The following is a 27,103-nucleotide window of genomic DNA, read 5'->3' on the forward strand; positions in this document are numbered from 1 at the left end:
GGTTTTACTGATATCAACACTATTTCTAATATCCTGGAAGCAATTTCTAAGCTCACATGTCCTACCAAAACAGAATATCTATAACAACAAAATAGAAATGTTCATAAATGAGGAAATACTGGTATCCTGATTATCAAGTAACCCACAAGGTAGGTTTCAGTCAACATTTCCCTTGTTGAACTGAGATCACCAGAAGAAATTAAATCGAAGGCAACCTCAAATTTTTAGGATGCACCCCCCAAAATTACCTACAATTGACCCCTCTACTGTTAGGAAGCATGATGTTCTTTACAACTGGGCTTGATTATATGACAAGTGAGTCAACCTATGGAGATGTTTGACATCTTTATGTACCAAGTTATTTAAGAAAAAGAATTTATTTTGACACAACCTTGTAAGAATTATAAGACTGGCTATTTGCCAATAGGCACAAATGTTCCATTGGGACCATTAAAAAAAAGTAGGTGTGCTATAAGGACAGACATTTCCATGCCACTGAAAAAAATAACCAATGTGTAGGCATTCGTCATCATATTATAAAAGAATATAGGAACAAAATATCAATTACTGGAATGAAATCTTTCAATTTCTTTTTTATGCTTCCAACAACTCCTGACTGCTGCAAAAATGAACAAGAACACAGGCTAAAATCTGGAAAAGTTCCAGCAAATTGAATGCTAAGCACTACAAATTCTTGGGCAAGAGTTGCATGGGTTTTGGGTTAAGTTTAAAGGGACAGAAAATGTTCTCATTAACCCAAACTTGAAATTCCTCAATTAGTAGGTTAATTGACATTTAGTCAGGTGAACTGTCTGTTTATGGGTCTCCAGATTGGACTCAGATCTCCAGGGAGTCTGATTCCGAGGCATCCTGGCATAGACAGGGAGGCTATCAGTAGGTATTTCAGGTTACTGAACAGAAATCAAAGGGTAATCATGTTAATTTTGTACCACCCTGAATTAGATGGAATGGTGAAACTTAGGTCTTTGTTATTTATCCTGGGATTTTTTTTTTTTTTTCAGCTGCTATGTGGCTGCTTATTGTTAAGATTCATCATTTCTCTAAACTGGTATCTAAAATACTATGTCAAAGCCAGTATTTTTTGAACCCTGAATTGATTTTTCTTTTCTCCTCCGTTGTTTTATTTGTAAGGCACACCCTGCCTTATTTCAAAAGAAATTGAAGGATACTCACTGAATTTCTTATGTGTGTCAGATGAGGAACATGATAGCTAAGATATGAACAGATTTTTTAAGATGAACAACATATAATTCAAAATAATAGATTATTTCTTCAGAATGTAGACCCTGCTACTTATACATTCAGATACCTGGTTAGCTACGCACATACACCAACAGAAAACTTTCAAGTGATCTGTTCAACTCCAGATTGCGCCAGCATCTTAAAAGATGATAAGCCCTCACTCTGAAGCTTGCAGTAGTAACAGCTGACTGAGAGGCCTTCTTACCTCAAAGTAGGCATCTTATGAATTTTGTTGAACATTCTATCCAATCTCTTTAAAATGAGGATAAGGGCTGGCCTCACTGCCTCGGCTGTCCAGTCCGTAATGGGCAGCATCTCCATGATGTAGCGCCGAAGCCCGCGGCTCTCCATCGTCTGGGTGTCGTATGGCGCCAGCTTCAGAAGGGAGTGTGCAATTTCTGCCAACCTACATGATTTTTTTTGTTGTTTAAAGAATAAGCTTAGAATGTCACAATGAGAATTTTCCCACACAGCAGCATGCTAATCACCCTCCTTCCAACACACCAGCTCCCTGAACTAAAAACATTCTTCTCTCTGCCTTCTACCCCTTAGCTCTTCCTGCATGTACCAATATATGCTGGACACCTGCACATATATATTAACAGAGAACCACGGACTATTCCGGAGGGGAAGTGTGAATAGTAGTATCTGAAGAGGAAGCTAAAACCCAGAGAGATTAAGTCCAGGTCAAACATATCTAGAGAATACGTATACATGCATATATATATGAGGATATACGCACAGAAATACATACCCACATACATGTACATAAAAGGTATGTATATGGGGGTGCCTGGGTGGCTCAGTGGGTTAAAGTTTCTGCCTTCTGCTCGGGTCATGATCCCAGGGTCCTGGGATCGAACCCCACATTGGGCTCTCTGCTCAGCAGGGAGCCTGCTTCCTCCTCTCTCTCTGCCTGCCTTTCTGCCTACTTGTAATCTCTGTCTGTCAAATAAATAAATAAAATCTTTAAAAAAAAAAAAAAAAGGTAGGTATATACACATATATGTATGCTAAAGAGAACCCAAACTATAATGTGTAACAAAATCACTAATATCAAGTGTCCAAGTAAGCTTCATGCCTTCCTAGCTCCCTCACTACCCATAGTCAGTCAAAGGCGTTTTATAAAACATAGTATTGGTTTTTATTGGAGCCGAAGGAGTTCTTCAAACTCATTTCCTTTCCTTTCCTTTGAAGTCTCTTCTCTTTTTTTCTTATACATGGATCCTCCTACTCTGCTGTTTTTGTTTGTTTGTTTGTTTTTAAATAATTGACCTAATTGGATTGTCTGAATGGCTTTGGTTTGGGTTGTCTCTTTCTCTTAAATTTTCTTTCTTTTTTTTTTTTTAAAGATTTTTATTTATTTATTTGACAGAGATCACAAGTAGGCAGAGAGGCAGCCAGAGAGAGAGAGAGAGAGGAGGAAGCAGGCTCCTGCTGAGCAGAAAGCCCGATGTGGAGCTCGATCCCAGGACCCTGAGATCATGACCTGAGCTGAAGGCAGAGGCTTTAACCCACTGAGCCACTCAGGTGCCCCTCTCTCAAATATTCTAACTCAGTTCCACAAAGGGACTGCAAAATGGAAAGCACGTCCTCCAAGTGTAGCCCAGGGTCTATCACCCGACATAGGTCCATGCTCTGTGTCCTAAGTACAGGACTCCCTGAGAGTGCACTGACTTAACAGGACTGGTTTCAGGTAAATGCAATAGTTGGTTAACTAAAAATAATGTCAAAACTAGACATGGATGATCTACTTCCAAATAATACAAATATAATGGCATATATGGTCTTAAAAAGCCAACTGGATTTAATTTATGTGAAGGAGAAAGCATTTTATTTATTTTTCAACCAAATTTTTCTTTTTACTTAACTTCAATTTTTGTTCCATAGAATGAACATACAGTGTTACGCTAGTTTCAGGTGTACAACAGAGTGATTCAGCAATTCTACAGATTATGCAGTGCTCATTATAAGTGCACTCTTGGTCCCCTTCACCTATTTCACCCATCCCCCACCCTCCCCTCTGGTAACCATCTGTTTGTCCTCTATAGCTAAGAGTCTGTTATTTGGTTTGTCTCCTTTTTTCTTTGTTCCTTTGTTCCTTTTCCTTTTCCCTTCCTTTCCTTTCTTTTCTTCTTCTTCTTCTTCTCTTTCACAGAGAAAGAGAGAGAAAGAGCAAGTGAGCAGGGGTGGGGAGATGCAAGAGCAGAGGGAGAGGGAGAGAACGAATCTTAAGTAGGCTTCATGCTCAGTACTGAGCCAACTCGGGGTTTGATCTCAAAACCCTGAGATCATGACCTGAGCTGGAATCAAGAGTGGATGCTTAACTGACCGAGACATCTAGGCACCCCACTTTGTTTTGTTTTGTTCTCACCATAGCACATACCCTCCAAAGTGCTCACTTTGTTTCTTACATTACACATATGAGTGAAAGCTTATGGAATTTTTCTTTCTCTGACTTATTTCGCTCAGCATTATACCCTTTAGATCCATCCATGTTGTGGCAAATGGCAAAATTTCATTCATTTTTTATGGCTGAGTAATATTCCATTATATATACCACATCATCTTTATCCATTCATCTATGGATGGGTACTTGGCTTTCTTCCATATCTTGGCTATTGTAAATAATGCTGCAATAAAAAGAGATGTGCATTTATCTTTTCAAATTAGTGTTATCATTTTCTTTGGGTAAATACCCAGTGGTGGAATTACTGGCTCACAGAGTAATACTATTTTCAATTTTTTGAGGAAACTTCATACTGTTTTCCACAATGACTGCACTAGTTTGTGTTCCCACAAAAAGTGGTGGGGGTTCCTTTAAGAAAAAAGCATTTTAGGGGTGCCTGCCTGGCTTGGTCAAAGGAGCATGTGACTCTTGATCTCAGATTTGGGGGTTTGAGCCCCAAGGTTGGTGTAGAGAGTATTTAAAATCTTTTTTTTTTTCTTTTAGATTTTTATTTGTTTATTTGACAGACAGATCACAAGTAGGCAGAGAGGCAGGCAGAGAGAGAGAGGAGGAAGCAGGCTCCCCACTGAGCAGAGAGCCCAATGCAGGGCTCAATCCCAGGACCCTGGGATCATGACCTGAGCCGAAGGCAGAGGATTTAACCCACTGAGCCACCCAGGTGCCCCAAGAGTATTTAAAATCTTTAAAAAAAAAAAAAGCATTTAAAAATTTTATGATTCTTCACTACCAAATACATTAAGTTGTTGCAGAATGTATAGAAGATGATATTAAGAGGCAATGTATACCCATTCATGGTAATATCTTGCTGTATGATTTGTATGCTGTATGATTTGAGCTTAATCTTAAAAAAAAACAAAACAAAACTCATATCCTAAAAAATATACCCAAGACTCTTATCACAGTGGCTGAAATGTCGATATTCTTTAAGGTACTGGAAATTCCTTTGAAAACAAATTAAGAAGGGTAAGTAAGCCACTCTCACCAATTATCTGAATCTTTGGCTCGAATCAGGATATGCCTAGCCAGACATCCAAAGTATCCTACGAAGTGGAGGGAGATTCTGATGGGAAAAGGGAATAGAGAGGCCTAATGTTGCCTAGAAGAGCACTTGTACGTGGCAAGTGCTGACGGCATCCATACATTGACGGTTTTCAGAACTGTTACTAACAGAGAAGAGGATATTCCAGATAACAGGACATCAGAAATAAGCTTTTCTATTTTTTCTTTCCTTTCTTTTTAAGACTATTTTTCAGTAATCTCTATACCCAACATGGGGCTCGAACTCACTACCCTGAGATCAAGAGTTGCATGCTCCACTGACCAGCCAGCCAGGTGCCCCAAGATTTTCTGTTTTTTGTTTGTTTGTTTGTTTTGTTTTGTTTTTTAAAGCAAATTTGCTTGGAAAAGCCCAGAAGGTATAATCCTCAATCTTAAAGTTGAAAGAGATCTTAATAGCCCTGAGGCAGTGGGGTTCCATATGTGGAAACCCTGACTGGATCCTCTTTAAAAAATTCAGCTTAAAGTAGAAATAAAGTATATCATTTCTCAGGCCTCACCCAAGATTTAATAAATATGGCCCAAGGATTGGGCCCAGAAATCTGCATTATTTTTTACCTTAATTTTGAAAAACTTGAATATGTATATACAAAGGTAGAGAGGCAAGTATATAATGCACCCCTCATGTACCCATCACCCAGATTTAACAATGTTCAACTCATAGCCTCTCCAGTTTCATTTATACCCACAATTACCCCCTCCCCACTACCCTGAACTACTCTGAAGTAAATCCCAAACATCAAATCATTTTATCAGTACATATACTTCAGTATATGTCTCTAAGGTTAAGAACTGAAAAAAATTAACCACAATACAATTATGACAGCTAACAAGTTAAAAATAATTCCTATGAAAAGAAAGATATCCAGTCAGTTTTCAAAATTCCCACCTTATTTCATAATTCTTAAATACACTCTTCTTTAAACAGATCACAATAAAATAAGGCCTATAACATTTCAATTGATTGATATTTCTCTTTCTCTTCGACTATGTAGGTACCCTTCTTCTGTTTTTTTTCCCCCCCAATGTTTTTATAATTTATTTATTGAGGAAATGGGCTGTTAGGTAACATTTTCCACACTCCAGATTTTGCTGATTGAATCTCCTTGCTATCATTTAATCTATCCCATTGCTTCCATATTTAATCAAATTGGTAGTTACACTAGGGCTTAGATTAGATTAGGTTTTGATTTCCTACAAGTGTATTTCATAGGTGATATGTCCTTTCACCAGGAGGCACATGATTCCTACTTGTCACTCTTCATGGTGTTAGTTGCCACTAGGGACCACTGCACACATCCATTAATTCATTAGAAGTAGCACACTAGCAATATTGTGTCATTCCTTTTCTCATGTATTATCTATAGCGTTTTAATACGGTGAAATTTCTCTTTGATTACTTCAGAAGACATAGGACAAATGCTTAAAAGGACTTATGGTTTAAGAGCCCTAGGCAATTCCGACAGGCGCTCTGGTTTAGGAATCACAGTCAAGCCACTGTCTCTCTAACACGTGGACTTCTCTACAATAACTTCATCTGACTAGTGCCACGGATGGAGAATTCACCACTGCGTAAGGCTGTTCTCACCATCCGTGGAGGTCTACGCTCCAAGAAGCTCTTCTCATATTAGGTTCCCAATTCCCTCAGTTTCTTCCACCTAGCTTAATCTGGAAGCATGAATTCAACCCATCTTCTCCATGGCAACCCTTCATTATCAAGAACTAGTTATTGTCTTGTCTCCAGACTGAACATTCACATTGTCCTCCTGGAAACTGTGTGTGAATGTGCATGTCTTAAATCATTTTAAAAGCCTGTGTGTTCTTCTGTTTATCTCTTCCTCGCAAATGTGTCATGCAGAAAATTCTTTAATTTTTCGGTTGTTTGAATGACAGATAATAGCATATCTCCATGCACACATTTCTTTTTCCCTTATTATTTTACAGATAACACTGAGAAATGCCTGAGAAAGGATCAATCTGTCTATTTTAAGCATGAAAAACAGTATTTAGAACTGAATTTGAGTCATTTTATGCATTACTACCTGAATTTCTCTAATCCCTCTGGTGGTAAAAATGAATTTGCATTGAGCGTAACACAAACATTTGCTTTAATATAGTCTTTGCTGTACTAGCATATGGATAATCCCTTGGTAAAAAAATATTCCTATGGTCATTTCCCAGTGAGAACACAAGAGATTTTCCCATTGAGAGGGAGAGTTGAGGAGAAGGAGGCAGGGAGGGTAGGGAGGGAGGGAAGGGGAGAGAGGAGGAGAGATGGAGAGAGAGGGACAAAGGGAGAGTGGGTGCGAGAAGACAGAGAGAGAGAGAGCGAGCGAGCTGGACTTGCAGATCTCATTATCTTGCCATATATATGTACACACACACACACACACACACACACACACACACACACACATATACTGCTGCTTTGGCAGCTCTGGTTTGGGCAAATGAAGCATTAAATTCCCATAGCAGAGACTCTATCTAATCAGAGATCCCTGAAGTTAGCCATATATTTTGCTACTGCAGGAGTACAGACTGCCTCTTGCGCTGCCTCTTGGTTCTCTGGCTTGAATCAAAGACTTCATGTAAATATCTCCTCTATCTCCTCCATTATGCCATTCCTGTTTTTATCAATCTTCTTTCCTTGAGGGATACTATCCATTCTTACAATTTTAAACAGGACCTATGTGCCCACGGTTCTGACTTTTACATATATCCAAATGTATATTTAATTTATAAGAAAAAAATCTATATAATACATTTTGGTTGGTGCAAGGTCAAAGTATATGGGCGTATCCCTACTTAGCAACATAGAATATCTCTGTTTGGCCAGAGATCATGGAAGTTCCTCTTTTTTTTTTTTTTTTAAATCAAAGTCTTGTGAGAAACAGCATTAATAGAGGTCACTTAGTCTGTTTCCCGGCAATAAAAATTCTGCCTCTTCCCCAATAGGCAATGAAATAATTGTGCTTTTGAAAGACAATATCTTGGCTTCAGATAGGTTGGTCTTGATGAATTGCATTATGATGTTATGCCAACTTTCAGTACTGACAGGCTTCCAGCCATGCGAAACTAACATTTTATCTACACAAGGGTGTTGTTCATTACACCACTCTTTCCTTTTAACAAACACCAACCAGGAGACATTTCTTATCTTTGTATTTTAGAAAAGTAATTTTTTATCGAACAACTAGGTGTTTTTTATCTTATTGACACTGATTTTGTAATAGGTCATTTCCTCCTCATTGCTTTGACAACTTGGAAGCTCAAAATCAAATTTATGTTCATGAATGGCATCTAATCTGATCAAATCATATAGATTTCCTGTGTTAATATCATTATAAACATAATTATTTCCTTGCTAATTTTCCACTTTATTCCGACTCTCTAATTTGCATACTCTATCCCTTTGTTTATTTTTCTAAGTTGCCTCAACTGTTTTATAAAACGATAAATACATAGATATATACACATGATCCAGAGTACTTGCAACAATGCATTGTAGTTACTTTCTTATGTGTGCTGCTTGTGCTAGACTGTGGTCATGGGGAGACCCAGGACTTTATTTTACATTCCCAGTGTCTAGCATAGAATTTGGGTCATATTCATTAGCATTAGTGTCTGTTGAACTCTATTAACTCAGTGCCAGGGCACTGATGTCAGTCGTTTGAACTGTAGCTCATTTAACCTTTAACAGGGTCTGGCCTCTAGAGAGCGCTCCAGATCTCTCTAACTAACACTCTCCCCTTCCTCCAATGCCTTAAGAAGTATAGTTACAAATGGTCAAATTATAGGGCAGTTTCTAACCCATGATCCTGATCTCCTCTCACTCTCATCCATTTTTTAGGAATCTTGTCCCTTCACTCCCTCAAAATGGCAATGGGCAGTTCTCACACTCTGACTGTAGGAAAGTGATGTTGCTGCGTTCACACGATTATTTGGTTTCCCTAGCCGTCATCAGTGGGAAAGGAGGTAAGATGGACTGACTGAATGGAACACTAGGTTGCTATGGCAATAGCCTCGTCCTACTCCAAACCTTCCTACCCTTTGCCAATGTAGGTGCTGAAATTCTCCATGTGAAATAAGCTCTTCCCCATTTCTGTATGTTGGGAGCACGAACACACACAAAGCTCTGGAGTCCTGGGTGTGTGCCAACAACTCAGAATGTGAAATTAGCTGGGAGGAAAAAGAGTCCGTCTTCTCTCTACATTTATGGACTCTCATTTTCGCTTACTTAGTACTTTCTAAAATTTTCAAGGGATAATTTTAAGAAAAAAGTTGATGGCAATCAGGGAATCAGCACATTTTGCCAAATAGCAGTGTTAATCCTGAATGGCTAGAACCTCACTCTCCCTTCAGCTTTATAAGTTTACTAAACTTTTTGAGTGAATATTTTGTTACCTACGGAATTTTCCTTTCAAGGAGTTTCTATGACCTTTTACAAATTGTTACAAATTTGCATAGAACATCTAGAATGTTTCTTTTAAGAATCTGAGAATACAGACACAGACTTCATGATTTATCACAACAAGTGAGATAAGACAACACTATAGGAAGAAGGAAATACGAGTGCACAGACTAGCAAGTCCAGAGCCTCTCCCTGGTACACCAACAGTAAAACTTTTTAAACAATGACTGGCCTCGTCCAGATTTCCAGCAGGACATTTTTTGTTTGAAACACTGGAAGGTTATTATGCACAACATGTGTAAAAGGGATCCGAGGAAAGTGTGGCTCAGAGTTAAAACTAGCTCCCTTCCCTGCAGGGCTCATTACTGAGTCCCCAGGTAGTACAGGAATAGAACAAGCCTTTGGGCAGAAAACAGTAGTGAATTTTTTTTTCTTGTAAGCTGAGAGAGAGGAAACACAGTTCTTGTGAAAATTTAGAATCTGGGCAGTAAATAGTACTTGGATGAAGGCTACTTTTCTAAGAATTTAGGTGACAAAATTTCCCTTTTACTCTCTTTTATGGAGGAGTAAATACATGAACTATGCTTTGCTGTCTTTGAGAGTACTCTCCCCCTGTCTATCCTGAGATCCTTTTTGACAGACTTAATATACATTTTCCTGGATGGCCCTATATGATATCCATCCAAGCCACACACACACACACACACACACACACACACCACTCTGAGCACCCAAGTTCTTATCCTGAGAGACCTCTCTCCCCCTGACACCCACACCCCAAAACACATATCCCAACTCTGTCCACATTCAGAAGCAGGAAAAGCAGGGACGATACCTCATGTGTGACTTCACATCCAGCAACTCCAGGGCGGTAACCCGTGGCTCCCCAGCCAGATTTTGCAAGATCTTCAGCCTGGGCCCGCAGTGCTTGTAAAATTCTGTACAGATATTCAGCAGGGACTCCCGAGGCCTTCGGAACTCCTCCCGAGCAATGCGTTCATCAAGTTCCTCTCTGGGAAGGCCTTGCCCTTCCTCCAGTAAGTGAAGATTTTCCCTGGGGAATTACAAAAATTTAACCGGGGGTCTGAAAAAGTGCGTGTGTGGCCACTGTGAGAAGAGAACATCACACTGACGGAAAATGTACGACTCCTTGTATTACGTATCGTGTGCATTCATGAGAAGAACCTTGTCTACAGGGTAAAGAAAATGTGCCACCCTAGAAAAGACTGCCATCCCAAACCGCAATGGCTTTACGCGAGCCGCTTCCTGAGGATTTACCCAGAAACAATATGACATGCATTAATGAAATGAAATCTTATGGAACCATAACCCAGCTCAAAACACAATCATTACAAGACGTCAGAATTCGTACGAAATCAGGGCTTGTCTCTCTGTACCTGATAAAGTGCAGTTTGGTGCCTTGCTCCTGGTACCTGGGAATCAGAAGAACAATCTGCATAACAATGAGGCAAGCACAGGGGCCCTGCGGCGGGGCTTCCTGGGGACTGTTTCTTGTGAGAAGCCCTTGGAGCTACACTGCTAAGCTCACCAACGCACATGGACTAATCCTAAAATATAAAATCTTCGTCTTTCATTTGGCCACACCACATGCTGCCATTATAGCTGCTGTTATACCGTCCCACTGGTATAACATGTGTAGAAATACATATTATAAAAATACATACAAAGTCATGGAATGCAGCCAAATGAGGGGACTTTTGAAAAGCTTCAAAAGCGGCATGAATCCAAGTTACAGTTTTAATACCATGTGCTCTGTTTCTGGGGATCAGAGGAAGAAATACGGCAGACTTCCTTTCAGTTCTGGAAACTTACCACTTGAGGACGGATTAATAACAGGACTTTAGAAACTCTCTTTTCCTGTGTACCTTTTATCGGGTAGTTGAATCTAGCCCCTGAATATCACTTTCAATGTATTTGTTTTTTCTTGATATCTGAGAAATTGAGGCATGAGCTAACCATCACATCAGCTAACTTACAGTTGGGTCTGATATTTGCTTTATTTGTAATATAAATGATGAGTAGGGAATTAACTTTACATAAAGGATGATACATTCTTAAAACTGTGCTTCGGAGAGAATGGAAAACTGCAAAGTTTCTCCTTAAGATTTCCCTACTAACTAATAACTCCATCCTGGGAAAAAAGAACTTTTTCTCTAACTGATTTGGGGTTTGCCCTCTCTTAAACCTTCCTTGGAGGAAGAAGTTAATTAAATATTTGTGTGCGGGACGCCTGGGTGGCTCAGTTGGTTAAGCGGCTGCCTTCGGCTCAGGTCATGATCCCGGCGTCCTGGGATCGAGTCCCACATCGGGCTCCTTGCTCGGCAGGGAGCCTGCTTCTCCCTCTGCCTCTGCCTGCCTCTCTGTCTGCCTGTGCTCGCTCGCTCTCTCTCCCTCTGTTTCTGACAAATAAATAAATAAAATCTTTAAAAAAAAAAAAATTTGTGTGTGTGTGTGTTAGGGTATTTAGTGGTTAACACGGACAGGATGAAGCTGTGTAAGTATTACTAGTATAGCCAGTAGTCTGAGTTACATCAAAACAGGGGGTGGTGCGGGGGAGGGAGGGGAGATTAAGTCAAGGACCCTGAGAGTATCATTTGAGGACCCAAGTTAAAATTCGGATGAAATGCCTGTGGAAAATCTGCCCAGATGAAAGAAAGTTGACCCCGTATAACTGCCATGGGAATGAGAAACCACCCCCTGATTATTATTGCTTCATTGCCCTTTTCTTGGAGGCGAATGAAACAACACTGGAATAGATCAAAGACCACCCAGGCAGCAGAAAACATCTTGCGTGTCCATGCAAACAAACCGACACTGTGCCGATTTACAAAGGTGGCTTGGATTTCTCTTTGACGGTGTGAAAAGAAGCCTTGTAACTTTAAACTCTCGCCTTCCTTTCTTTTCCTTGGAGGGTTTTGCACTCAATATTGACAATTTCAGGATGCCTTGCATTCCCAGTGGCTGAGATTCAGGTTGTATGACATAGAGAGACCACAGGAGAATAAGGCCAATGACTTACCTAGTGTTCACCCCAGACGACATGGTGTGATTGGCTGTGGTGGTTCCCTTATGACCTTGGTCACACCTGCTCATCTGCGGGGCTGTCATGGGCCTGTGATAGGGACAGGAACGGCCACAACAAAAGAAAAATAGAAGTGGAGACATTTACAAAGTCCTCAAGTGACAGAAGCTCACATAAATTTTAAATTACTCACAGAGTCTTAAAAAGAGACTGTTGTAAAAAAAAAAAGAGAGAGAGAGAGAGAGAGAGAGAGAGACTGTTGTGTTGGGCTTTTCTGTCATACTCTTGCTGTTTCTGTTCTGAGAGGCACTTTAAAGGGAACATGGATTCCCGGGGGGTCTATTAGCATACCATGATTTAAGTTCTTGTGCTTCTTAGTTCTGAGGTTTAAACCATGACACTTCAAACCAGACATTTATGAACTCAGGCATCTAAGTCTTTATGATTCAGTGAGAGTTAAGAGCTCCTTTTTCAACTTGATAGATTACTAGGAAGTTAACTGTCCTGGACTGTAAGTGAAAGGTAAAGATGTACATAACATTTTGGCCACCTACATTGTAATCAACCACCTTATTTTTCTGAAAAACTATCAAAGAATGAAAGAACCCTTCTAGGCAAAATTATACTTGAGACTACCCAGAGAAATGAGTAAATTCATATCTATTAAAAGTCAGTAATTTAGATGCTCAGAAATAGATTTGAATCATCTCACAGGTTTTATATTTGTAGGGTTTACTTTAAATCCTAGGTAATCTTTGTCTCTCTGTTGACCTCTGAGATCAATGGAAGGGATGACACAGCTTTCCAAAGAAAGTCTTGTATGAACTCTTTCAGGCTTGCTTTTATGATGCTCATTTTCTGTATGCTGGGTGTGGCTGGAAGTAAGCTTTTAATAATCACACTAGACCTTCTCTTCCTGTGCCATTGTTGTGGAAGAACTTAAAGATGGCCCTGGGACCCTACACTCTCCCTGGTATCACCCCTGTGATTATGAACTCTTACACTGCCGAAGGGAAATTATCTGGGTAGGTCTAATCCTACTGCACCAGGCCTTAAAAAAGCAGTTTTCTCTTGCTAGGAACAAAGAGATTTGAAGCATGAGAAGGACTCAGGGTGCCATTGTTGGCTGGAAGACAGAAGGGGCCATGTGGGAAGAAAGGCTGGTACCCTCTAAGGTAGAGAGTGGCCACGGCTGACAGGAAGGAGGTGGAAACTCAGACCCAAAGCTGCATGATGCTGGGTTCTCCAAAAACCTAAATGGTGTTGGAAGTGAACTGTTTTCTCCAGGGCCTTCAGATAAGAGCCCAGCTTGACCGCCATCTTAATTTCAGCCTCGTGAGACCCTGAGCAGAGAAACCAGCTGAGCTTGCCCAGTTCTGGCCTATGGAAATACAAGATAATAAATATTTGGTTTTATGCCTCTGAATTTGTGTGAATGCATTACATAACAACAGAAAACTAACATTAACACAGTAGTAATATGCTTATTTGTGTGTAACTATCAATGTTTGTTCATGAGTAAAGGAATTAGGAGAATAGAAGTGAAATGGGACTCTTCTTACTTGTAAAAATGGCAAAGCCAACCTTATTGTTGGCTGACTAATGAGGTTAGTTCTCCCTTCTGTCAAGAGAATGTTAAATACACTGCAATATTTAGAGCCACAGAATTTTAAACGTCAGTGCTCCATCCATTCCAGTCTTGGTGGAATTTTGGGTAAGTCAATGTTGAATAAGTTAGTTGACCTATCCTGATAAAAAGAACAGATAGGAGGAAAGCACTGAGATTGTATGATGTGAGGAGAAATAACAAAGGCAGCGCTTGGGAAGAATTGGTTGGTCTTCTCTATTCTAACTGCATGGAGATGCTAGTGATAGAACCAGAGAGGCCCAGAAGGAAAAGTAAAAGTGGCATTTCTCCTTAGGATGTTCTTCCTTCTAGGACTTTCAGGAAACCAACATCAAAGCATTAGGAGTGGGTCCCATTGGAAGAGGCGATTTGCCATGGCTCCCTGTTTTACTTCCCATCCCCTCAGCCAGGTGCATATGGGCCCTTCAACACCGGCAGTCTGCCAAAGGCCTTTGGGCTACACTCTTGCTTGCCTAGGTTGGCAGTATAGCCCATCATTAGAAACTAAACATACATTGACTTAATGAATCATAATCTCCTTCTCTCTCTCGCTTGCTGATACATGCTAGAGAAGTCCTTCCTGGATGGAGGGATTTCAGCTAGTTCTCATTAATAGGGCAAGATGAGGCAGGAGACGGTGGTGCCTTTTGGTGGGAGTAAATCACAGACAGAATTTAGGGTAAGGATGTGGCCAAATGGGATGGAGGAGTAGAGACACCACCCGAGGAAGAAGTCATCCCCACCTCTGCTCTGGGGAACAATATGTCCTAGCTCATTTTGGATGGGAACAGAGAAAGCAAGCCAAATATCTGCCCACCTTCCTGCCTCCTCCTCTTCCCACTCCTCTCACTCTGTCTGCCCATCCTCCCTTCCATCTCCGTCTGGCCTCTCAGCGCATTGTGCTTCTGCACCCAAGACCCATGCGACAGGGCTAACTTTTTGGTACTTTGTTTAGGGCTGAACTCTGGTGTCAATGTACCTTTCTATTCCCAAATTCCTCAGGTGCCACAGAGCTTTGCCCCACAGAGGATCTGTGAATTCTAGCATTAGAATAAAATTCTGTTGTTTACTTTTGTTATGTAGTTTCTGAAACTACAGTCAAAAAAACAAGCACAACTCTTTACAAACAGTAAAATAATAAAAGGCATCCTAGTTGGAATTACAGGTATTTCATGTCTCATAAAATAATATAAGAGCTAATAAAAATATGGATCACATTTTCACATTGACTCCATTAGCCCTTTTACAAAATGATTCGTTCACCACTGGGTTAAAACCGCCACGGACAGTTTTAGGTGCATGCAGATGTCTTCTTGGTATCATCACTATTATTATTATTCATTATTCAGAGTACTTAGCATTATTTATCCAAACAACTTAGGGAATGCTTGCAGGTTTAAGCCACAAAGGGCTGGGTTTGGGCAGGTGTGTGTCAATAAAGACAGGGTTTTAGGGATTTTTAGCTGCCATGTTTTTCTTCCTCTTTCTGGCAGCTACATACCATGTGAGGCTCTGACTATTTCTGTGATGGGATTACCTGGTGAGGACCTCTACACTGTACAAAAGGGCCTGCAGGGATGTCGCCAGAGCAGCTGTGGCTGCGATCTCCTCTCGGGCAGCAGGAACCGTCTCCACTTGTGATGTCTGTCTCTTTAGCTTCTGTAGGTAACAGGGAACTAGAGCTTCCAAGACCATCAGCATCTGAAGACTTTAATCAGAAAGCCAGTCACTTGGGTTGGCTGGGTTATACTTGGGAGCAATTAACAGGCCCCTTCCCAATCTGAGGCCCCTTCCCACCCCACCCAAGCCAAGAGTTAGTAAAGCTGCTGGGAAGATTGACCGACACCAATTAATTAATTGATTCACTAATTAATCGAGCACCAAGTAAAAGCTGAGGCAGTTCTGCTTGCCTTTTGGGAGAATACGTGGGGAGAGGAAAAGTAGCGAAAGGACAGCTGGTGGAGAGACCATGGAATGATTGGCAGAGCTGTGCGCTCCGTCTAGAGAAGCCAGCGTCATGACGATCAATACGGCTGCTACTCAGGGATTTGCTAAAAGTGATTTTCAGCTTAAACAAAATGTAGACAAGATAAAACCCTTCTCTGGGAGGCTGGCTTCTTAAAGGTTAAGCAGTTTTCGAGAAGAGTCTATGGAAACAGCGTCTGTGATGCAGGTTGGAAAATGGCTGCTTATTGGAGTGAACAATGAAAAATCTCAATGACATCTTAGTAAGAGATACATGTTAAATGTGAGTACATAGAAACACTGAAGGTAAAAGTAAGAACAAACAGCAGCCAGACTTATTATAAAGCTATAATAATTAAGACAGCATAGTATTGGTGCAAGTGATGAGGGATAGAAGCAGAAAGACGTTCACCTTTAGCCCAGTAGGCTGACCTGTAGCCTGCATAGGTCCCATAGGTATCAAATACATGCTGGTTGCTACATTCTTAAAGGGTCTCATGACTGCCTATGTGTCTCAGCCATAGTTAATACCGAACTGAATGAGAAGTACCAGAGAAATCTTGCAAAAGTAGTTTTATGAGAAGTTCAAAGAAGGATTTATGATCTAACACTCCCTGCATGTCGTCCTCCCCCTTGAGCATGAAGCATATAACCACCAGCATTGTAGAGCAAAAAGTACAGCTCTTTCTGCCCATAGGTCCTGTCCCCTTGCTACTTAAATAAACTCACTAAGTTGCACCTTACAACATCTCAAGAATTCTTTCTTGGGGAGGAAAAAAAAGAAAAAAAAGGAATTCTTTCCAGGCTGTTGTATTCTATGATCCTACAACACAAGGAGAGACAGACAGACATGTGGAACAAAATAAGCAGTCTGAAACAAATCCACAGATACTTGATTTATAACAAGAATGACACTGCAATGCAATGGGAAATGCTAACCTTTCCATAAATGGTACTTTGTCTATCGCCTATTAGTATCTATATGGGAAAAAGAAATCTTGACTCTTATTTTACACCATACCAAAAACTGAGGGTAAAAACAACAAAGCATTTGGCAGGTACTATAAGGGGATATATTCATAAACTTGGATTAGCCAAGATTTCTTAAGGGACACAGAAAGCACTAAACAGTAAGGTAAATAGTTATACATTAGACTACATTAAAATGAAGACTTCTATCCCTTAAAAGATAATGTTAGGTGAGTAAAATTATAAGTCACAGAGTAAGAGATGTTATTTGAAATGCATATAACCAGCGGTGTGCAGGAGTGGACATTTAACAGGTCAAGACAGTCTACGTATGCAACTGTTTCCAACCCCATGTTCAATGATGTCGGGCTGGCATCTCATACTCAGCCGTTTCTAGATATTAGCAAATTAGCAATGCTATGTATCGGGGACTCTATTCCCCCAGAGACCTGGTTATTAAATGTTTACCAGCACCCCAGTCCATATAAACTCAAAGAACTTACATCAGATTCTTTGGACAAATTCAACATATCAAATAAAATAAATACTGATAAACTCATTTAAAAATGGGTGAAAGACTTCAATAGGCACTTTGCGAAAGTAGCTATCCAAATTCTATTAAACATCTGGAGAGCTTCCAAACCTTCCAGTTTGGAAGAGGGAAAGGCAAACTAAAACACACAATGAGATATCACTATCACCCAAAAAAATAGCTAAAATAAAGACTGAGTATCAAATGCTGATGAGGCAGCAGAGTACTGGGACATGCACACGCCACTGGTGGGAATAGAGATTGACACAGCCACTTTGGATAACAAGTAATATATACTAAAGTAAAACATACATATATTCCATGACCTAGCACAACATTTTCACCTACAGAAATACAGATACATGAGCTCACAAAGACGCATACAAAAATGTTCACTGCAGCAGTATTTGTAATGGTCTCAAATTGGATGTAACACAGAAATCTGTCCACGAGAAATCAATTGTGGCATAGACATTAAATATTGAAGAACAAACTGGTGATGCACAAGGATGTGGATGAAGCTCATAAAATAATATTGAATAACAAAAACAGGACATTAAAAAGTACCTACTATATTATTTCACTTGAATAGAGTTCAGAAATAGACAAAGATGATTTGTGATGTAGGATAGTAGCTCCTCTGATTTTCCATTTGAGTGGTAGTTGTGTAGATGCGTTAACTTTATGAACATTGGTACAACTACAAAGTTATTATTTTTAAAAACTTTTTTGTATAAATGTTGTATTTAAATAGAATACATTTACTCTAAAAATTTAAGTACAATAGGGATTTGGTGTTACCAATGCTGAAGTGTTATAAGAATTGTACTTGTTCCTTGAGAGAGATCCCAGGGGACAGCTGCTTAAGACACCTTGATTCTACGCAGAAATTCAGGAACCCCTCTGACAGAACAGAATAGCGAACTAGGGAGGATAATTCTTTCTTTAATTTTAATTTAACTTAACAAGATTGGACTTTGGCCTTAAGCTCACAATGACAAGAGAATTTGATTGTGAACTTGAATTCCTTTTGATTTCAGCGTGTTTGGATTTTAACTTGAGAGAGGATTTCATGTCTCACCAGAAATTTGATAATGGAAAAAATTTTTAGTTAAATCTGGGGGCTTTCTATGTCATTGGCATTTTGACATTAGAGAACTCTCTGCATTTTACTACTACAGTGTCTTGATATCACTTCCTCTCACTGCAGATCCTCTGAGACACTCTACTAACAATGTACTTAGACACACCTGGAATAGAAAATAGGATAGGGAGTATTTTTATACCCACAAATAGAGTGGGCTTGGAGTTAACTTGACACAGGGTTTCAATCCCTTGTCACGCCATTTACGGAGCTGTGATATTATAGGAGGAGCCCAAGGGAAGGAGGAGAAGGACCATCATTATAGACTGCAGGTTTGCTCCCTTGAGGGCCATAGCCACATTTCTGGTAGACCACAGGCATGATATTTAATCCCTACTGATTAACACCAAAGAAGCTGGGAATCTTGGGGTTGGGGGTGGGTGGATATTTCTTATTCATTTTTCATGCAGAGAGAGTTCAATTAATCTGAGTCCCGGTCCCTCTTTGCCCCTTTTCTCATTTTGTTCTAGGGGAGGGAAAAAGACTAATCTGAGAGAAAAACTGACAAAGATACACTGGCAAAAGCAACTCCGCTGTTTTCCTTCTTTTTGCAAGAGCTGGCAACAGGGTAGAACTTCTTTCCTCCACACTGAATTTTCAAGGCAGTCCTGTTTCAAGCTTGATCTTTATACGAAAAATATGATAGCATATAACCTGCGATTTTGTTTATGAGCTAGACATTACAAGAAAAGATCAAAGTAGATTGAGAAGTCGAGAGGGAGAGGTTGCCCAATATTGATATAATTGAGGATTATACCATTAAAAGAGTTGATTAAGCCAACCTCAAGGAGCATTGAAAGGAATGTAACTCTATTATTTTTAAGGATCTATAAGTACATAACAGGGGGCTATCCCTGATTCATCTGAATTACTGTCTCTGTCTTTAAAAGGTCTCTTAATAGCAAGATGAGACTGATTTCCATGTTGCATATCAGTACATAAATCAGACCAAAGCCAATGTCCTGTAACAGGGATGACACCTCCCATGTGACTCCTTTGTGTTCCTTACACTTGGCAAAATGACAGGCAAGATTTATATTCTTGCTCTTTGTGTGAAAGGAGTTCTTATTGCTCCATGAAAAGCATTTTCTTCAGTAATTTAATGGTTTGCCCTGGAATTTTGTTTGCTATTAATTTGTATCACATGTCAGGACAGTATTTCCTAAACAAAACTAAATATCTTAGCTGCTGCACAAATTCCAAATTTTAGGTATTTTACATTAATGAAGATTTACTATATTTTCCAGAACCTGTACTATGGTAAGTTTCCTAGACGTCGTTATTGAAAACATCCTTGCCAGAATATTACAAGATGATATTAACAAATGTAACCCTTGTGTTTGCTCACTTCTATTTTCTTAGCCATATTTACTTATCACAAGGCACAGAATAAAGGGCTGAATTACCTTCTGAATGACTCCGGAGCATATGCCACCACAGTCACACAGAGTTTAATGGCCTCGCTTATAGAGAATGTCAGGTCTTCGTTTCCATAGCAGAAATCTGAAGGGACAGAAGGTCAAGGCGCAAAATCAGAGTGGAGTCCGCCAGGGATAAAGAAGAAATTATCACTCTTAACATTCCGGTTATATTTTATAGCCATTTCTCTGTCAGATTTTATTCCCAAACTGTGAACACGATGAATTTCTTCATCTAAAGGGACTGAAAATTCTGTTTCCCAATTTTGAATAATCAGATGAAAAATAAAAGTGCTTTTTGGGGGGTAGTTTAGAAAAAAATCTGGCCTACTAGATGATATCCAAGGACATGCAGATATCTAAGACATGAGACTTTATCTTTGAATTCTCTTTTCTTCTACACATTCCATGATCATATAAGACCATTTCAGAGAGTTACTCACCTAGAATTGTCCGGGAAAACCTAATTTTCTGAACACTGTGGTACTAGAGCAGTGTAGTATCAGACACCATTTTAATACAATTTCCATGGTAGAGAATTCCATACTCTTTAGGATTTTCAAGAAATTAAAAAAAATTTTTAAAGATCTTATCTTTTTGAGGGGCGGGGAGAGAGCGAGAGCGAGCGCTTGCAGGCAGGAGTAGAGGGGGAGGGAGAGGGACAAGCAGACTACGCAGAGTACCCAGCCCACAGCAGTGCTTGGTCCCTGGATCTCAAAGCTTGATCTCTGAGATCTTGACTCCAGCAGAAACCAAGAGTTAGATGCTTGACCTAACAGACTAAGCCAACCAGACACCCCTAAGATTTCCAAAATATTTAAGAAAAAATAGGAGATAAGAAAGGTACTCGTTCAAGTTATACCACTCTTCCATTTTTCTTTCTGTTTTGATTTAATATAGAATGTAAAATAGAATTATTAAAAAAAATAATTACAATTTACAAAGGGAAGGTCAGGGCAACTTTTGTTCTTACCTAATGATTTAAGAGGCTTCTCAGCTTTGACCAGCTCTAAGATGTCTAATATGTCAGTGGTCTCTCCTTCCAGGGACTGCAGCAGGTCAAACAGGCACTGGGATGACACGCCTTTGCTAGGCCCATTAGTGGCAGCATCCTGTATGTAGAAAGGCTATTTTAGTTTATTGATTTCTGCCTTGGCATTAATGTGGTTTGATCAGGAGTTCAGATCTCACATACACCAGCACTGATAACAATTACATCGATTGGGCATTCAGCTCCCAGGATCCAGCAATGCTGCTATATGATTTTTGGAATGAACGCTGGGCTTTCAAGGGATGTATTAAATGTCGATCTGGTACAAAGAGACATTTGTACAAACTCCTAAAAATACAGCAATATGTAGACCTCCAGAACAATTCATGTAAACGTCTCCTCTGGTCTGCGATGGGAGGGCTCAGCATTCCCAAAGGAACTTTTGTAATGTAGGAGTTGAACGCTTCAAATATGTCTGGGGAAACAGACGCTTATTTTAACAACTCTGGGCATTTTTCAGGTCTTGTTTGATAATATAACTCCCCAATGGAGAGGCTTGCCATCTCGAATCTATTTAAAATAGCTGTGATTCATTAAAACAACAAATCCCTCTTAAATTCCTACTATGTGCCATGTACAATTCTGTATACTGAGGTTATAACAAAACAAAACCAAAAAAGGCATACAAACAAAACAACTAAAAACAAACCAAAAGCAAACAGAAAGACAGATGAAGGTCTTGCTTTAATGGAGCTTAAATTCTATTTTGGGGTATGGGAGAGATATATATTAGTGCAACACACGCATCACATGTGATGTGGTATAAGCATTCTGAAGAAAAAGAAAAGCAGCGTGAGTGCTAGACAGTGATAGAAAGGAATGAGAATCAGGAATCTCTTCCTTTTTATTAATTGAGTACAAAAAACTGGGGAGTTGGCCTATCTATATCCTACAGGCAGAGATGAGGGTTGAAGAAAAATGAAGAGAAATAATTTATGATTCGTATCCCACCAGTTGAAGAAAGGGAGCTGATGCTGATTATACAAAGAGACAATATAAATGAACAGGCCATATATAAAAATAGAACTCTGATCTATAACCTGTGGTAACCTGCCCAGGAAACCAAACCATTGTCCCCAGTAATCTGCCCAGGAAGCCAGCTTGCTACAAGTCAGGTTAGTAGGAAGTCAGACTACTAGCTCTACTGGAAACCAAACAATAACCCATTTAACCATTGGCCCCCAAATGGCCAGGACTTGATGACAACTGACAGATTCCCTGATTCTTCCTTGTCCCTGATTTCAACTAGACCAATCAGAGAAAGACAAATATGTATCCCTAGCCAATTAAATAGGATGCCCCACATCTAGTTAGCCTGCTTACAGCTCCCCCACACCAACAGCCTCCAATCAGGGCATACCTGAAGCCTTCCCTTTTCTCCACCATAGAATTTTCTTACTCCTCTGTCTGCCTTTGAGTTTTTGCCAAGACCCAAGTGGCAAACTCCCTTGCTACAGCAGACTCTAACTAAAAGAGCCTTTGCTTTTCTCATGGGGTTGGTCTACATTTATTTCCCCAGAGCTCACTTACAGGAAACTCCAGGAGAGGGGCCACACTAGCAAATAGCTGCAGCACAAACGGTTTCCGGTGTAGAATGTAGAACTGGTGGCAGGCAAATTCGATGGCTTGACGCAACTGGGGGTTACTTTCATAATCGGAGTACACCTGTGGAAAAATACCACGTAATCAGAAAATGCCTCAACAGCATATCAGAGTTGTGTTTGCTTTTAAAATTCATAGTTATGGAGGGGCACGTGGGTGGCTTAGTTGGTTAAGTATCTGACTCCTGATTTTGGCTCAGGTCATACTTTCAGGGTCCTAAGTTCAAGCTCCGTTTCAGGCTCTGTGCTGAACATGGAGACTGCTTAAGATTCTCTTCCTCTCCCCTTCCCTGCCCTTTCCCATCCTGCCCCTCACAGTCTCTCTCTCTCTAAAAACAAAACAAAACAAAACAAAAACAAAAGACCTCATAGCTTGGGAAGCACGGAAAGAAGCGGCTAATTTAATACGCTGGTAGATGGGAGTATAACAGAGTATAACCTCTTTTGTGAGAAATTTGGTAATAAACATGAATATGCTTTTTCCTAGGGAGTTTGTCGCTAGGAATTTATCTCAAGAAAAGAATTGGACAAAGGTACAAAGGTGGATATACAGGAATTCCTATGTAATTTTGCTTACAATAGTGGGAAATTTCAAACAAATGAAACTATTCATAAATTGGGATAGGTTAAGTGACTTATGGTATATGCAAGCAACAGAATATTATGTAGCTATTAGAAGGATGCTCTAGCACTGAATGTAGCTACATGAGAAAATGCCTGTGATATTCTTAGTGTGGTGTGAGAAAAGTAGGTACCAAACTTCAACATGTGGTATGATCCAACTTTTGTTCAAAAAAAAAAAAAAAAGGTGGGGCGCCTGGGTGGCTCAGTGGGTTAGGGCCTCTGTCTTCGGCTCCGGTCATGATCCCAGGGTTCTGGAATCGAGCCCCGCGTCGGGCTCTCTGCTCAGCGGGAAGCCTGCTTCTCCTCTGCCCCCTGCCTGCCTCTCTGCCTACTTGTGATCTCTGTCTGTCAAATAAAAAAAAAAAAAAAAAAAAAAAAAGGCATGATAGAGTGTAAGGATTTTCAAGAAGTATGAATAAATGGTTATCTAGGAAGGAGGATTATGCATGATCTTTGTTTTCTCCTTTAAACTTTATCTTCTGGATTTTATAACAAGCATTTATTAGTTTCGGAAATCTGTAAAAAAGTCATAAAAATAGAGAAAATTCCAACTATTTAAAAATAGGAGAGGCCTGATACGAAAGAAAATTTCTTGCCCCTGTAGACTGAACAAACCCTACTTTGCACAAGCATGAATTACTTTTATAATTTTTAAAAAATTTTTATTTAGTTATTCGACAGAGAGCTAGAGAGCACGAGTAGGCAGAGCGGCCAGCAGAGGGCGAGGGAGAAGCAGGCTCCCTGCTGAGCTGGGATATGGGACTCTATCCCAGAACCCTGGGATCATGACCTGAGCCCAAGGCGGATGCTTAACCAACTGAGCCACCCAGGTGTCCCCAGCTTAATAATTTTTATTAAAACTTCCATAGAAGTAGAAGACTACGATGAGCCCCTAGGCTCTGTCTGAACTTCAGCCACTACTCGTAAACGTAGCCAGATACACATTAGACGTGAGTACATGGAAATTGTTCCTGCTGAGTTAACCTCCCGCAGTCTCAGCATAGCAAGTTTAATAGCAGCAGAAATCTCGATTCAGAGATCAGAAAATCTCTCAGGAGAAACATCATAGGGACACTTGCCATACATACATTTGAGTAAAGAGAGCAGTGATTCCCAAACTTCTAGGGCATCAGACCCCTGTTGGAGGTCTTATAAGAGTCCAGGTGAACGGGTCCTCACTCCACAGGTTCTGCTTAAGGAGGTCTGGGGTGGGGCCGAAGGATGTGTATTTCTAACAAATTCCCAGGCAATGCTGATGCTTCTGGTTCAGTGACAGCACTTTGGGAACCCCTCAAAGAGTGGCTAGAGGAAATAGGAAAGCCTCTTCCAGGTCTGGGATACCTCAGGATAGATAGAACAGGGTATTGTGACCTTCCAGAAAATTCTGGGGAGATTTCACTTGGTGCTGTCGACTGCCATAAAAGCAGATAACTCCATCCTTTAAAAAGTCTCAGTACAGGTCTTGTTGACCTGCCGTACGGGGAGCTGGTTTTCTGGAGAGGAGGTTGAGCCACACCTGCAGCATGGTGGGCAGGATCCACTGGTAGCCACTGAGAGAGAACAGGTGGTTGAAATGCACGGCGCTGTTGATGACGGTGGCGGCGTACTGACGGAGCAGGGCGCTATCTTCCGGGTGGAGGATCAGAGCCCCGTTGAACACATTGAGGAAGAGCATGATTTCATCTCCCCAGGGAAACTCGCTCGGCATGCCCAGGAACATCTCTTCCAGGAGCTGGATCCACAAGCTTTTCTGAAGAGTGTCGAGGCCGAACAGCTCCTTGCCAGCTGTGAGAACATGAAACAGCAGAGACAGAATTAGCCCCATGCCAATCCTGTCGGCGTGCGAGGACGAGCCAACCGGAGGGCACTGCTGCTTCCCATTTGTTCCAACTCTGGGACGTGAAGATGTGCTGAGGAAATGCTTCCAGCACACGCTGCTGCCTGCCGCTGGTCTCACACTCCCTGGTTCTCAAAGGACTTCCGTCATCAGCTCTTTGATTCGACTCTGTAGGCAAGACACGGCTGGCATTTGCAGCGTGTTGCTACTGCTTCAACTGTGGCTTTGAGAAGAAAGTTAGTTGTTGCAGAAAGGAAATGGCAGGGCTGGGTCTGGTTCTAGATCTCTAAACTCCCGGACAGACTAGAGCTCTTTCTACCTTTTGCTCTGGAGCTTCTGGCTGGAGAAGACATTGAACACTGGGAGGCTAATTGTGAATATCTCAAATTAATAAGTGAGTCACCCTGCAAGGCTTCAAAGAGAGTCTCTTTCTGTCTCTCTATCTCTATCTAACTCTCCATTCAGGTGTAACTCAGAGTAAAACAAACATGCACAGATCTCTAATGGAGAGTTCAGTGACTTTTGACAAAAATACACACTCATGTAACCAACGCACTAGTCAATATATAGACCATTTTCATCCTCTCAGAAAGTTCCTAGGAGCTCCACTGCACCCCCCCAACTCAGAGGAAACCACTGTCCTGATTTCTGTACATGAGTTTTGCCTCCTGAAGTTCATAAGAACACCTGATCTTCACTTAGTCAAGTAACAATACCTACTACTACCTACCCTAACAATACCATACTATTGCCTTCAACTGCTATGGAAAGAAGATGTGGTATACACACACACACACACACACACACACACACACACACACTGGAATACTACTCAGCCATCAAAAAATGAAATCTTGCCATTTGCAATGACATGGTGGGTGGAACTAGAGGGTATTATGCTAAGCTAAATAAGTCAATCAGAGAAAGATAATTATCATATGATCTCACTGATATGTGGAATTTATGAAACAAGACAGAGGATCATGGCGGGGGGGGGGGAAATAAAACAAGACAAAACCAGATAGGAAGAAAAACCTTAAGAGACTTTTAATCATAGGAAACAACCTGAGGGTTGCTGGAGGGGACAGGGGTTGGGAGATGGAGTAACTGAGTGATAGACATTAAGGAGGGCACGTGATGTAATGAGTACAGTATTATATAAGACTGATGAATCACTGACCTCTACCTCTGAAACCAATAATACATTATATATTAATTAATTGAATTTAAATTAAAAAAACAAAAACCAAAAATCCCTGCTTATGATTAGTTAAGAACAGTGGTCTCAGTTTAATCCCTGGAATAGCAACATCGACATCACCTGGGAACTTGCTGAAATTCAAGTTCCTGGGCTCCATTTCAGAGATACTGAATCAAAAACCGGGGAGGGTGGACCCAGCAATCTTTGTTTATCAAATTCTCCAGGTGATTCTGATGCCTCAGGGCTGAGAAGCGCAGGCTTAGAGAACCTTCAGCTGGTAATGAGGCTCTCCAGCTGAGGACCAAACAAAGGCATAGGAAGCCCAAGAAAGAAAATGTTTTTTTTTGTTTTTGTTTTTTGTTTTTTTTTTTGATACCTTGTGGATCACTGAAGAGTGAAAATTCAGCGTCAATAGCACTTCGGGGGAATGAGGGTAGTCGGAGGAGGTCTTCCTGGAGCATGGAGACATGGGACTGTTTGTGGGCTGTGGGGATCTTCTGAGTCAGGGAGATGAGAAACAAAACCCGCCCGACTTCCTCCAGCTTCCGAGTGAACACCTAGCAGCAAACAAAAGCAGGAGCAGAGGAAAAGGAGAATTAGCAACCCTGAAATTAAAAGGAGTGAAGACCTTGAAGTCAAATCTTTCATGGCAAATGCGGCTGATAAAAAAAAAAAATCAAAGGGGGGCAGTTTGAATTGAGGGAGAAATGTTTTTCTCTTTACCCCATCGAAAGAGCAAACAATGCTTGATTGACTCTTACTTCCTGTACCCGCCTGTTCCACAGAAGGAAGTGTTTCTCAGGGGTTTGCAGGCTGCTAGAGCACAATGCAAGCATTGTCAGGAATCCTTCCATATTAAATAGAGCCCATTTGTCTGGATGTCACACTGTG

The 27,103-nt window shown here is 40.6% G+C and overlaps 1 protein-coding gene across 2 annotated transcripts in view; it reads right to left on the reverse strand.

Annotated features, from left to right (window-relative positions):
- Positions 1-27,103, reverse strand: part of UNC80 (unc-80 homolog, NALCN channel complex subunit) — a 225,382-nt gene that overhangs the window by 29,941 nt on the left and 168,338 nt on the right. For both annotated transcript variants that reach the window (XM_032859910.1, XM_032859911.1), the window contains exons 43-52: positions 26,589-26,769; positions 24,691-24,959; positions 22,480-22,614; positions 20,872-21,010; positions 19,887-19,983; positions 15,408-15,578; positions 12,241-12,333; positions 10,598-10,633; positions 10,036-10,254; positions 1,469-1,669 (exon numbers count right to left, since the gene is read on the reverse strand). In XM_032859910.1, coding sequence (XP_032715801.1) covers positions 1,469-1,669; positions 10,036-10,254; positions 10,598-10,633; positions 12,241-12,333; positions 15,408-15,578; positions 19,887-19,983; positions 20,872-21,010; positions 22,480-22,614; positions 24,691-24,959; positions 26,589-26,769 — 1,541 coding nt within the window. The remainder of the gene's footprint in view (positions 1-1,468; positions 1,670-10,035; positions 10,255-10,597; positions 10,634-12,240; positions 12,334-15,407; positions 15,579-19,886; positions 19,984-20,871; positions 21,011-22,479; positions 22,615-24,690; positions 24,960-26,588; positions 26,770-27,103) is intronic.

Source organism: Lontra canadensis, unplaced genomic scaffold, assembly GCF_010015895.1.
Source record: "Lontra canadensis isolate GAN:19392208 unplaced genomic scaffold, GSC_riverotter_1.0 scaffold18, whole genome shotgun sequence".
NCBI classification, from domain to species: domain Eukaryota; kingdom Metazoa; phylum Chordata; class Mammalia; order Carnivora; family Mustelidae; genus Lontra; species Lontra canadensis.